Source organism: Lagenorhynchus albirostris, chromosome 4 (genome assembly GCF_949774975.1).
Source record: "Lagenorhynchus albirostris chromosome 4, mLagAlb1.1, whole genome shotgun sequence".
Classification (NCBI taxonomy): domain Eukaryota; kingdom Metazoa; phylum Chordata; class Mammalia; order Artiodactyla; family Delphinidae; genus Lagenorhynchus; species Lagenorhynchus albirostris.
The window spans coordinates 86,011,952-86,024,160 of record NC_083098.1 but is presented as its reverse complement, the minus strand read 5'-3'; the positions used below and the strand labels follow the sequence as shown (position 1 = coordinate 86,024,160).

Sequence of the window (12,209 nt, the reverse complement as noted above, 5' to 3'; positions counted from 1 at the left end):
GTAAAATTTAAAACTTGAATGTGTTGGGGGAGGGTGTATGTTTGAAAGAAAGTGAATAAGTTTTCTTTTTTTAATGGAATTAGAAAGATACTCAGTTGTCTTACACATTCTTATTACTTTGATACCTTACATTCTTAGGAATCTGGTTCCTTGATATTTTGCAGTCCTTCCAGTTTTGAGAGCCGTATTTGTATATTTTGTCATTCTCCATGTGTCTGATTCCAGGGCTGTGAACAGGGAGACCAAGGTGAAGTTTGTGCACACCTCCGTCCATGGCGTGGGTCACAGCTTCGTGCAGTCGGCTTTCAAGGCTTTTGACTTTGTTCCTCCCGAGGCTGTTCCCGAACAGAAGGATCCCGATCCTGAGTTCCCAACAGTGAGATACCCAAATCCTGAAGAGGGTAAAGGTGTCTTGGTAACCTGATTTTTTTTTAATTATAAAATTTACCTTGAATGTAGTTCAAAACTATTACTCTGGAGTAAAATGTTTTTATGCATTTTCATTATGCTGAGCAAAAAAGTAATTTCATCATTGGAAATATTTATTAGTCATCCATTTCTTAAATTCTCTTTTTTTTTTAACTTTATTTTTGGCTGCAGTGGGTTTTCATTGCTACGCGAGGGCTTTCTCTAGTTGCGGCGAGCGGGGGCTACTCTTCATTGCGGTGCACGGGCTTCTCATTGCGGTGGCTTCTCGTGTTGCAGAGCACAGGCTCTAGGCACATGGGCTCAGTAGTTGTGACTCGTGGGCTCTAGAGCACAGGCTCAGTAGTTGTGGCGCACGGGCTTAGTTGCTCCACAGCATGTGTGATCTTCCCAGATCAGGGCTTGAACCTGTGTCCCCTGCATTGGCAGGTGGATTCTTAACCACTGCGCCACCAGGGAAGCCCAGTCATCCATTTCTTAAAGGAACTTTCAAATCAGATGTCTTAGCATCAGGATGTGAGAGCTGAAATTGCTCACAAACTTAAAACAATACTTTACATTCAATTTAATCAATTTAATTTTAAGTTAATTTACTGTTCTTCTTAATGCCAAAAAGAAACAGTAATAGAATGGAGATTTATCACGTGATTTTTATTCCTCAATTGATATTTTTCTGATACGAAGAAGTGCCATTTAAATTATGGTTCCTTTTAGTCTTTTTAAAGGTTCGGGTAACAGTGATATCCAGAGAGTCGGTTTATTTTGGGTTGTCTGTTAGGTTGACCACAGGCCCAGGCCTGGAAATACCAGTCCAGCCACACACACTATCAGATGTGGGGCGAATCCCATGGGCGCATGTGGGTCATGTGTTGATGCTCTCATTATCTGACCTTTGACTCAAAAAGTAATATGTGACCAGCCAAGAACAGCTCCAGAAATAAAATTCAGCCTCGGTTTGGGGAAAGACCTCTTTTAGTTCTTAAAGAACTGAACATTTTTAAAGACTGAAATGTGCTCAATTCTTTTTTCTTTTTTTTTAAGCATTTTTTAAAAAATTTTATTTATTTATTTATTTATTTGGTTGTGTTGGGTCTTTGTTGCTGCACGTGGGCTTTCTCTAGTTGTGGTGAGCGGGGGCTGCTCTTGGTTGTGGTACGTGGGCTTCTCATTGCGGTGGCTTCTCTTGTTGCAGAGCACAGGCTCTAGGCACACGGGCTTCAGTAGTTGTGGCACGCAGGCTCAGTAGTTGTGGCACACAGGCTTAGTTGCTCTGCGGCATATGGGATCTTCCCGGACCAGGGCTTGAACCCGTGTCCCCTGCATTGGCAGGCGGATTCTTAACCACTGCACCACCAGAGAAGCCCTGTGCTCAATTCTTGATTGTAATGATCTTTTCTCTTATTCTTTTTCAGACTTTGTCTTTTGCTTTGGCTGACAAAACCACGGCCAAAATTGTTTTAGCAAACGACCCAGATGCTGACAGACTTGCTGTGGCAGAAAAGCAAGACAGGTACAATTAATTGTGATTACCTACATAATGGAAAATATAAAAGGTGACATCTTTGGCAGTAAAATGTTTCTGGAGAGACCAGACCTATTTGGAAATATTTCCCATTTATTTTGCAAACGATCATCTCACTTAACCTCAGTCAGATCCTTTAACATGGAGCAAGTACTGATTCGGGGGCCACACGATCAGCAAGCACATTGCAGAGTAAACCAGCCCAGTATGTATTTGGAATTGAAATTACTATTTGTTATCGTCCCCCATTTTATCATTGCTTTTATTATAATTAATGACTCAGTGCCTAATGAGGGCAAAGTACTTGATCTCTGGCTTTACAGTTCAGCGTTTGGTAAAAGGTTTGATGAGGAGTTGGACCTTCAAAGCAATGTTGAATTCAGGTTGAACAGACCAGGAAAGATGCCTGTGGGGCGCTGACAATGCTTAAGACAAGTGCGACTGTAGCGTTTGTATAGAGCAGTGGTAGGTAAGGGGGGGGAAAGTGAAAGCAGTTTTGGGTGTCAAACAGCCTATGTGATGTTTGGGAGACGGTGGGGTGCTGTCAAAGGGTTAGGATTTTCGATTATAGCAAAACAGATTCAATTCTATATCAGGTTTTAGAAATTTAAGCTAAGGTGCTACATGCTGAAATGTGAGGTGTACTTGTAGCCACCTACAGACAGGAACATAAGCTGCAAGCCTGTTCTCTGGTGTCCTGACTGTGTGAATACTGCGCTGGATCTTAAGGAATGCTAAGCAGTCTCTCTCTCTCAGAATCAGCAAAGCTGAGCGGAAAATTGAGATATGCAAACTATTATACTTGGGGGGCATCTTTTTTAAAAAAAATATATTTATTTATTTATTTTTGGCTGCACTGGGTCTTCGTTGCTGCGCACGGGCCTTTCTCTAGTTGCTGAGAGCGGGGGCTACTCTTTGTTGCAGTGCGTGGTCTTCTCATTGCAGTGGCTTCTCTTGTTGTGGAGCACAGGCTCAGTAGTTGTGGTGCACAGGCTTAGTTGCTCCACGGCATGTGGTATCTTCCCAGACCAGGGCTCGAACCTATGTCCCCTGCATTGGCAGGTGGATTCTTAACCACTGCAACACCAGGGAAGTCCTTAGGGGGCATCTTGCTAGCATGTTTCTGTTATGTTTAAAACCAAAGCCTTTGCCAAAGACTGAGATAAAAGCATTTGTGTGTCATCGCTGATGTACTTATTTTGTACGCTCTTCAAAGACAGGATGTTTGTCTAGGCGAACAGGCTGAGACACGGTAGCTGCTCTTATGTTTGTGGTGTGGCAGTCACGCTTCTGGCCTATTATTTAAACAAGAATAATAAGAACAGTCCTGCAGAGGCTACTTTGAACCTTGTTTGGCTTAATTGTTCTGTCCTTAATTGTTACTTACAATTAAGTGATCTCTCTTGAGATCACTGCTGTACATAGGTTGTTTTTTCTTACAGTGGTGAATGGAAAGTGTTTTCAGGCAACGAGTTGGGGGCCCTCTTGGGCTGGTGGCTCTTTACTTCTTGGAAAGAAAAGAACCAAGATCACAGCGCCCTCAAAGACACATATATGTTGTCCAGCACCGTCTCCTCCAAAATCCTGCAGGCCATTGCCTTAAAGGAGGGCTTTCACTTCGAGGTAAGGTGTTTGTGAGAGTTGCTCTTTTCCCTTTCTTTTGCTCTGTAGAAGGTCTAAGGCATTTCTTTCTCTCTTGGATTATCCTTTTAGGAAACATTAACTGGCTTTAAGTGGATGGGAAACCGAGCCAAACAGCTAATAGACCAGGGGAAAAATGTCTTATTTGCTTTTGAAGAAGCTATTGGTAAGAGTTGATCATGATGATCCTGGGATCAGTTAATTTATAGAATGCAAATAAATGGGCAAAGATGTGGATTTGGGTTTGGGTTCAAAAGATTAACTGTGAAACAGGAACACACAGTTTGTTTTTCTTCTGTGATGCTCGGCAAATGCTGAACTGTCCTACCCCAAAGTTGGCATCACAGATTTTTTTAGCTGAAAAGAATATCTCACAAATAACCAAGCCATTCATGTCAGGAAGTGAATCCTTTGCCCAGATAATTGTGAACAGTGATGTTCTGTACACGGCTGTAGCAGCTTCAGAATCCTCCTATCTGGGGAGTTACGATATTTCCTCCCTATGGTATTGATATACAGGCCAAATATAGTTCACTCCCCCTCATAGAGTGCTCTGCAGAGATCTGTCCAGAAGAAAGGAGGAGGCATGGTTTTGGGACTTTCATCAGAGTGACTGTCACCTGAAAGAACCAGCCAGGCTGATGGAAAAACACTTGTCTTAAATGATCACTATCAATGAGCAAAAGAGGAGAGCTAGCAATAGAAATGTGAAATGCAAATGTTTGGGCTGGGGATGTTTTAGCTCTTTGTTTAATAAAAGTTGTTGTACATCATGCTTACTATATAATACATACTCTTCTCGTTCATACATTCCCTGCAACATAGACACAGGCTCATCATTGAACTAATTCATTGAATGAAGTGTAAGAGCTCAACTTTTGCTCTTACGCTCTCAGAACTGCAATCCGGGCCTGACTATAGCTTTTTATTAAAAAAAAAAAAGATTTTCTTATATTTGTTTATCAAATATTTATTGCATATCACTGACTCTGAAAGAAATGGATGACACTGACCTTAGCCTACAGCAGTTTATATAGATCTAGTTAGAAACCACACAAAAGAGTATAGGCTAGGTGTCAAGATGAATCATATAACTGGGGATTCAGAGAAGACAGAATAAGCATTGACTAGAACAATTGGAAGCAGTTTTGTGTTTCAGCCAGAGGGATTTGGTCTACACCTGGAAAATGAGTACAGTTTGTCTAGGAGGGAGACTCTCCTTACAGGTTATTCAACAAATACTTTTTCTTTTTTTCTTTTCTTTTTTGAAATTAAAGCATAGTTGAATTACAATATTATATCAATTTCACGTGTACAACATAGTGATTCAATGTTTCTATAGATTATACTCCAGTTATAGTTATTATAAAGTATCGGCTACACTCCCTGCGTTGTCCAATACATCCTTGTATCTTAGTTATTTTATATATAGTAGTTTGTACCTCAGCAAATACTTCTTGAAGGCCTGCTATGTGCTAGGCGCTGGCCTAGATTCTTAAATGTAATGGTGATGAATGAGAAGCATTTACATACTGACAGCCTCTTATGCAATAGACCGGGAGCATATAGATGTGTGCACGCACAGTGTGTAAAGGGACCTACTCCTCAGGGTGTGTGTATGACACGTGTTTCTGCAGGATATATGTGCTGCCCTTTCGTTCTGGACAAAGATGGAGTCAGTGCCGCCGTCATAAGTGCAGAGTTGGCCAGCTTTCTAGCAACCAAGAATTTGTCTTTGTCTCAGCAGCTAAAGGCCATCTATGTTGAGTAAGTTTCTATTGACTGTTAAATTGAAGTAATGTTTTTTTCATTTCAGTTGTGCAACACAGTGATTCAATGTATATCTATATTGTGAAATGATCGCAACAAATACAGTTTACATGTTATCCCCACATGTAGTAATATTTTTTAATGTTTTACTCCGTTCTTATGCATGAGATACTGATATTCTTTCTGATGTCCTTACTTTGGCTATGAATTCTATTGCCTATAAAAACTAAATAAGGGATCACCTTTTCCTTTTGATATTTAACTACTTAATAGTAGTTACCATTCATGATGACATTGAGTCTTAACAAATGAGAACATTAGTTGCAGAAATGACTAAGGGAAGAATGTGATTTTTAAGTGTCCAATGTCAAAAAAGACACATGTGTTCACAAAACATGTTTAGTCTTTAAAGCAATTATTCACCAGTGTCTTTGTAGTGCAAAAGCAGCCAGACACAATACATAAGGTAATGGGCATGGCATGGCTACGTTCCAATAAAGAAACTTTTACTTAGAAATACAGGCTGAGGGCCACAGAGCAGTTCAGCGATCCCTGGGGTAGATTGTTGGACCTCTTTTATAAAATTGGACCTCTTTTTTTTTTTTTTTTTTTTTTTTGGCGGGGGGTACGTGGACCTCTCACTGTTGTGGCCTCTCCCGTTGCAGAGCACAGGCTCCAGACGCGCAGGCTCAGTGGCCATGGCTCACGGGCCCAGCTGCTCCGCGGCATGTGGGATCCTCCCAGACCGGGGCACGAACCCATGTCCCCTGCGTCGGCAGGCGGACTCTCAACCACTGTGCCACCAGGGAAGCCCTGAACCTCTTTTTTAATGCTGAATTATTCCTTTGAAATTAGTCGGGGTTATTTGTTTTAGAATATACTGGTTGATACATGTTCAGTGTACCCTGTGCAGAATTATTTGTTCCTCATTTTGCATGTAATTGTGTTTGTATTGATAGGTATGGCTACCATATCACCAAAGCTTCGTATTTTATCTGCCACGATCAAGGCACTATTAAAAAATTATTTGAAAACCTTAGAAACTACGATGGGAAGAATAATTATCCAAAAACTTGTGGCAAATTTGAAATTTCTGGTATTAGGGACCTTACAACTGGCTATGATGATAGCCAACCTGATAAAAAAGCTGTAAGTAATGTCTTTTATCAATTAACCTCGTCTCTATTTACTTTTTGACTATACTTTGAATAGCTCAACTTAATCATATAATTAATTGAAGCTGATTTTAGGCATTATTATAAATAAGCTATCAAAATATACAGAGAGTTAAAAATCATGAGCTGAAACTGAAGGGGTTCTCGCTAGTCATCTAAGCCAATGCTGTCATTTAATACAGCAGGAAATCGATACAGTCGTCCCTCATCATCTGAGGGTTTCACATCCGCGGATACCGAGGGTCGATTGTACTACACTATTTAATGGACTTGAGCATCCATGAATTCTGGTATCTGTGGGGGGCTCATGGAACCAAACCTCCACGGGTACCGAGGGATGACTGTACTCAGAAGTGTAAGACCTGCCTGTGGTCACACAGCTAACTGGTGATGCTAGGGATAGAATCTGGGTCTTCTGATTCCAAACGCAGCTTTTCCTCTCTTTCAGCAGTTGAACTTGAAAAAGCATCAGAATCACCTGGTGGCCAGGTTAAAACACTGAGTCCTGCAGCCCACCCCTTATTTGCCTTTCTAATAAGTTCCCTGCTGATGCTAATGCTACTGGTCCAACTTTGAGAACCACTGCTTGCTTCCTGCTTAGTTTTACCCTGTTCTCTGAATATATAGGAGTTGTTCGCTGTAAAGCATGAGTTTGCATTCTTCCTACCATGTAGATTCCCCCAGTGGAGTCAAAAGAAGGCTCAAATGTGGCAGAAGAGTATTGCTAACTATGGCAGGGGGGTAGAGGAAGGACAGTAAGAATATCCTTATGAGATATTGGACATTTGCCTTTTTTTTTTTGAATTTTTGAATTTTATTTATTTTTTTATACAGCAGGTTCTTATTAGTTATACCTTTTATACATATTAGTGTATATATTTCAATCCCAGTCTCCCATTTGCTTTGATACTCACCTTGTTATATTTTTTAATTTACATCTGCACACAATATGTTTTTAAAGGCAAATAGTATTAAAAGGGTTATGATTAGACATGGCAGTTCCAACTCCTGCCATCCCATTTCCATGTGCCAAGACAACCACCTTCCCTCTTAGTTGTTTCTCCTGGTATTTACCACCAGATTTCTAAACAGTGTGCTCATGTGGTAATACTATGACTTATCAGTGTTAGACTTTATTAATTTTCTATTATGGAGATAGGGATTTAGTTCTTACACTTCCAGCATTCACGACTCTTCTCCCCTGTCCTTACAGTACATTTATACCACAACTCTTGGTGACATCAGATTCCATGCTTGTATTATTATGACTGGTAACTATTGTTTTTTGCTTAGTTAAGTAGTGTACTATGATTAGGTTCCCCTTAATTTGTATAAAGAATTACTTTTCCTTTAATTGATAGCTGCTTTGTTCTTTCATTTGCATGGATTTATATGTAAGCCTCACCAGTTCTTCCCACATCCTTCAAATACCTCTCAGTAGGGTTTTTGACCTGGACTATTGGTTCCATCTTGTTTCCAATGGCCTCTCTCCTGGTCCCTTCCTCTGGGGAGAGCCTTCTGCTCTCTGGGTTGAACGCCCAGCTGTCATCCTGGGAATGCCCTTTCACCACTCTCTGGGGGTGGGTCCCTTGCTCCTGGACCCCATGATTTCCTCTTTTTATATTTATCTTCCTAAATCACATCCTCTAGTAGCTTCCTAAGAAGAAATGAATGACAGGTAAATTTTTGGAGGTGTTTAGGTCTGAAAATGTCTTACTCTACCCTCATGCTTTATTGACTCACAGTTTGGAAAGCATTGCTCTGTATTTGTAAAGCCGTTGAGCATCCATCATTCATTCACTCAGGAAATAGTTGGGACCTGCTGTGTGCTGCATTCAGGGATGAGAACACCATACTCATTCAGTCCTTTCCGTGCCATTTGTTTTTTTCTCCATGGGAAGACGTTAGGAACTTTCCGCTAAACTTGGGGTTCTAAAATTTCAGTGATATGCTTTTAGTATGGGCCTCTTTTCATTCATTTTTCTGGATACTTGGTTGGTCTTTGTTGATCTACGGAGTCATTTCTTTCAGTTCTGAGAAATTCTCTTGATTTTTATCAAAGAAGGACGCTGGATGGTTGTTTTTCAAGTAACCTCTTCCCTTGCATTTTCTGTTCTCACCTTCTTGACAAGTCCTTCTTGACAGGTTCTTAGATGCTGACTCTCCTGGAGTGATGTTCTACTTTCCGTGTTTCTTTTTTCCCACTGTCCATCTATATCCTTCTTTCCTACTTTTGGGGAGATTACCTCAACATTAACTTTCAGTGCTGCTTTGAACATTTCAGCTCTTTTTCTCTAATTTATTGAAAGTAACATCTTATTCTTGTTTCATGTGTATTATATCTTACCTCTCTTAAGGATATTAATTATAGCTTTTTTAAAATGTAGGTCTTGTTTCCTCTGTATTGTCTTTATTTCCCTCAAGGTCTCCTGGGGACGCCTCACTCTCACCCTAATCTCCTGCCTGAGGGTAATAAACTGGGATGCTGAGGCCCCAGAAGTGGTGGAAAGGTGCTGCGGACCTGGGAGGAGGGGTTTGAGCATTCAGTGTGCAGACTCTGACTTACTCTAAGTTTTCTCCATGCCCTGCCCTCCATGGTGCCCAGCGTCCCCAGCTTCTGAGCCCTTCTGGTTCAATTACCCCAGAGATTTAAACCGTCTCCTGATGAGGTGGTTGGTTGACCACGTGGGCAGAAGGTGGGGATTTGGGAGGATCTAATAGCTTCTTTGTCTCACGCCTGCCCTTTGCTGTACCAGGTGCCCTAGGTAGTGAGCTTTACTAGGGCCCTGCAGAACATGCTGACTCGGTTCTTATCTGCCTGCTACAGGGGCTCCGAGGACATTCTTCTGTGTTCCATCAGGTCGCCTCTGCCCTCCACCTGGTTTCTGACTGCCACGATTAGTTGGCAACCCCCTCAACTGCTGCTGCCTCTTTGCCCTTGTGTGTTTTTTGATTTTAATGCTTCAGTCATTTTAGTGGAGTTTGGAGAGCAATCAGCTAAGAATACATCTATCAGAAGCCCTTGAAAGTGAAATAAGCCTAGTGTTTTGTGGGGTTTTGGTAATGCATTATTAATCGGTTTAAAGCAATTTCTTGTGAAAATGATGTGTTTCAATTTTAGTAAAACTTTAGTAGCTGTAATAGAACCATGGAGGTAAAAAGTAATATACAAAGTTAATTTTCACAAATTGCCTTATTATTATTATTTATTTCATTTATACAGAGTACATTTTCTGATTTCCTCAAAAATGTTCTTTTCTTCTTTGTTTTGCATTTACTCTCTTGCTTATTCAGTGGAAAATGTTAGTTAGGTAAGAACAGCTGATGTTACTACTTAAATTTATAACGTGTAAATTAATTCCTAGGTTCTCCCTACTAGTAAAAGCAGTCAAATGATCACCTTTACCTTTGCTAATGGAGGTGTGGCCACCATTCGGACCAGTGGGACAGAGCCCAAAATCAAGTACTATTCTGAACTGTGCGCCCCCCCTGGAAATAGGTATGCTATGGATGGCAGCTGCTGTGATTTTTATTCCCTAAACTTCCTAAATTCTATTCAGACGCTAAGTAACATATTTTATCTTTCCAATATGTAGTTTAATTAGGAATGTTGTTTCAGAACCTGCAGCACTATTGTGACATTAACAGCCCCTTGAAGCATCTAGGGACAAGAGTGCTTACTTCCTACTTGGTTATTTCCTTCTACCCCAAATTTCCCTGTATGGGAAAATTTCATTCCTAATTTCAGTAATAATAATTAAATTTCCTTTTTCTAGTACTTTATATTTGAGGCTGACACCGATGACTTTTTCTCTTTTTTCTCCATGTCTCTGATACAGTAAATTAAAATGCATTACATGTCCATTCAACAAATATCTTTGAGCACCTATTGTGTGTAAGTCACGCTGGGTCTTGGGGCAGATGAAGAGCCACACAGAGAGTCCTTACCACCAAAGAGCCGATGGTCTGGTAGCTTCAGGGTCGTGCTTTGTGACCTTGGTAAAGGGTTTGAGTTGGTCACTTTCCAACACCTGTAACATTTTGAACTTTATCAGACGTGGTACATGTAGCTAGTACGTGTAAGTGTCATATTACACACCTATTTAACAGTCACTTAGCTATCATTTCTCTATTCAGAATACAGTTCAAAATCAGGAAATTTGGGACTTCCCTGGTGGCACAGTGGTTAAGAATCCTCCTGCCAATGCAGGGGACAGGAGTTCGAGCCCTGGTCAGGGAGGATCCCACATGCTGCGGAGCAACTAAGCCATGCACCACAACTACTGAGCCTGCGCTCTAGAGCCCGCAAGCCACAACTACTAGCCCACATGCCACAACTACTGAAGCCCGCGTGCCTAGAGCCTATGCTCCACAGCAAGAGAAGCCACCTCAGTGAGAAGCCCGCATACCGCAACGAAGAGTAGCCCCCGCTCACCACAACTAGAGAAAGCCCGTGTGCAGCAACAAAGACACAGCGCAGCCAAAAAATAAAAATAATTCTTTAAATATCAGGAAATTTTTTTTAAAGTGAATTAAGTCAGTGCTGTCCAACAGGAATAAAATGTGAGCCACATATGCAACTTGAAATTTTCTCCTAGACACAATTTTAAATAGTGAAAAGAAACATAATATATTTATTTAACTAAGTATTTTAAGTATTAATGTTGCAACATGTAATCACTATAAAAATTATTAATGAGGTATTTAAAAAAATTTTTTTCACACTAAGTCTTCAAAATCCATACAATATTTTACACTTACCACACATCTCAAATTCGAATACTATATTTTTCTGGAAATACTTAAAATGTTTTGGGTAATATTTATTTATTTGGCTGTGCAAGTTGCGGCTTGCGAGATCTTCATTGCGGCATGCAGGATCTTTTGTTGCAGCATGTGGGTTCTAGTTCCCCGACCAGGGATCAAACCCAGGCCCCTTGCATTGGGAGCGCGGAGTCTTAGCCACTGGACCACCAGGGAGGTCCTCTTAATCTGTATTTAGAGTTCCTAAAATTTACAGTTGAAAAAGTAGATTTTGACACCCAAGTTGTTGGAAACATACTTAAGTTTTCCAATAACTGAATCGAGTGCTAGTTTTCAAATTTGAATTTCAATTAATTAACTTAAATGAAATGAAAAATTCAGTTCCTCTGTTGAACTAACCGCATTTCAATTGCACCGTAGCCACGTGTGGCTAGTGGCTACTGTAGTAGACGGCACAGGCCTAGGTAGTAATGGCACATACACTCCAAAGTTTGTCCATAGCGTTTTTCTGGCTTGTGGACCAAATTTACATTATGTGGAAATAAGAGCAGAGGAAATTTTCTGAGCATCTTAAATCAGCGAGCTAATAGCAGATTAAATGTAGCAGATTAGAGGGGCAGGGAAGATTTGTTACAGTTGGATTTTCCTTAGGCATGAAGAAGTGAGGGCTGATAGCAATGCAAGAAATATTAAAACAAAACAAAACTATAAAACATGGATACAAGAACTCAGAATAGTCACCTGTTGGGGACTTTATCATAAAGGAAATAGCAAGCCACACCCAGATCAGCCCTGAATCTTCTTCTGAATAATTCTCATTCTCACTTAGTGTTTTCATATTTCTGTATCTCATTCTTTTGAAAACAAATGGACATAAGTCCAATTTAAAGATCTATTTTCTCTATATATTT

At 40.5% G+C, this 12,209-nt stretch overlaps 1 protein-coding gene across 3 annotated transcripts in view; it reads left to right on the top strand.

The window, feature by feature from the left end:
• Positions 1-12,209, top strand: part of PGM2 (phosphoglucomutase 2) — a 38,227-nt gene that overhangs the window by 17,999 nt on the left and 8,019 nt on the right. For all 3 annotated transcript variants that reach the window (XM_060148367.1, XM_060148369.1, XM_060148370.1), the window contains exons 7-13: positions 226-415; positions 1,839-1,936; positions 3,391-3,571; positions 3,662-3,755; positions 5,227-5,356; positions 6,319-6,508; positions 9,900-10,033. In XM_060148367.1, the coding sequence (XP_060004350.1) occupies positions 226-415; positions 1,839-1,936; positions 3,391-3,571; positions 3,662-3,755; positions 5,227-5,356; positions 6,319-6,508; positions 9,900-10,033 (1,017 nt within the window). The remainder of the gene's footprint in view (positions 1-225; positions 416-1,838; positions 1,937-3,390; positions 3,572-3,661; positions 3,756-5,226; positions 5,357-6,318; positions 6,509-9,899; positions 10,034-12,209) is intronic.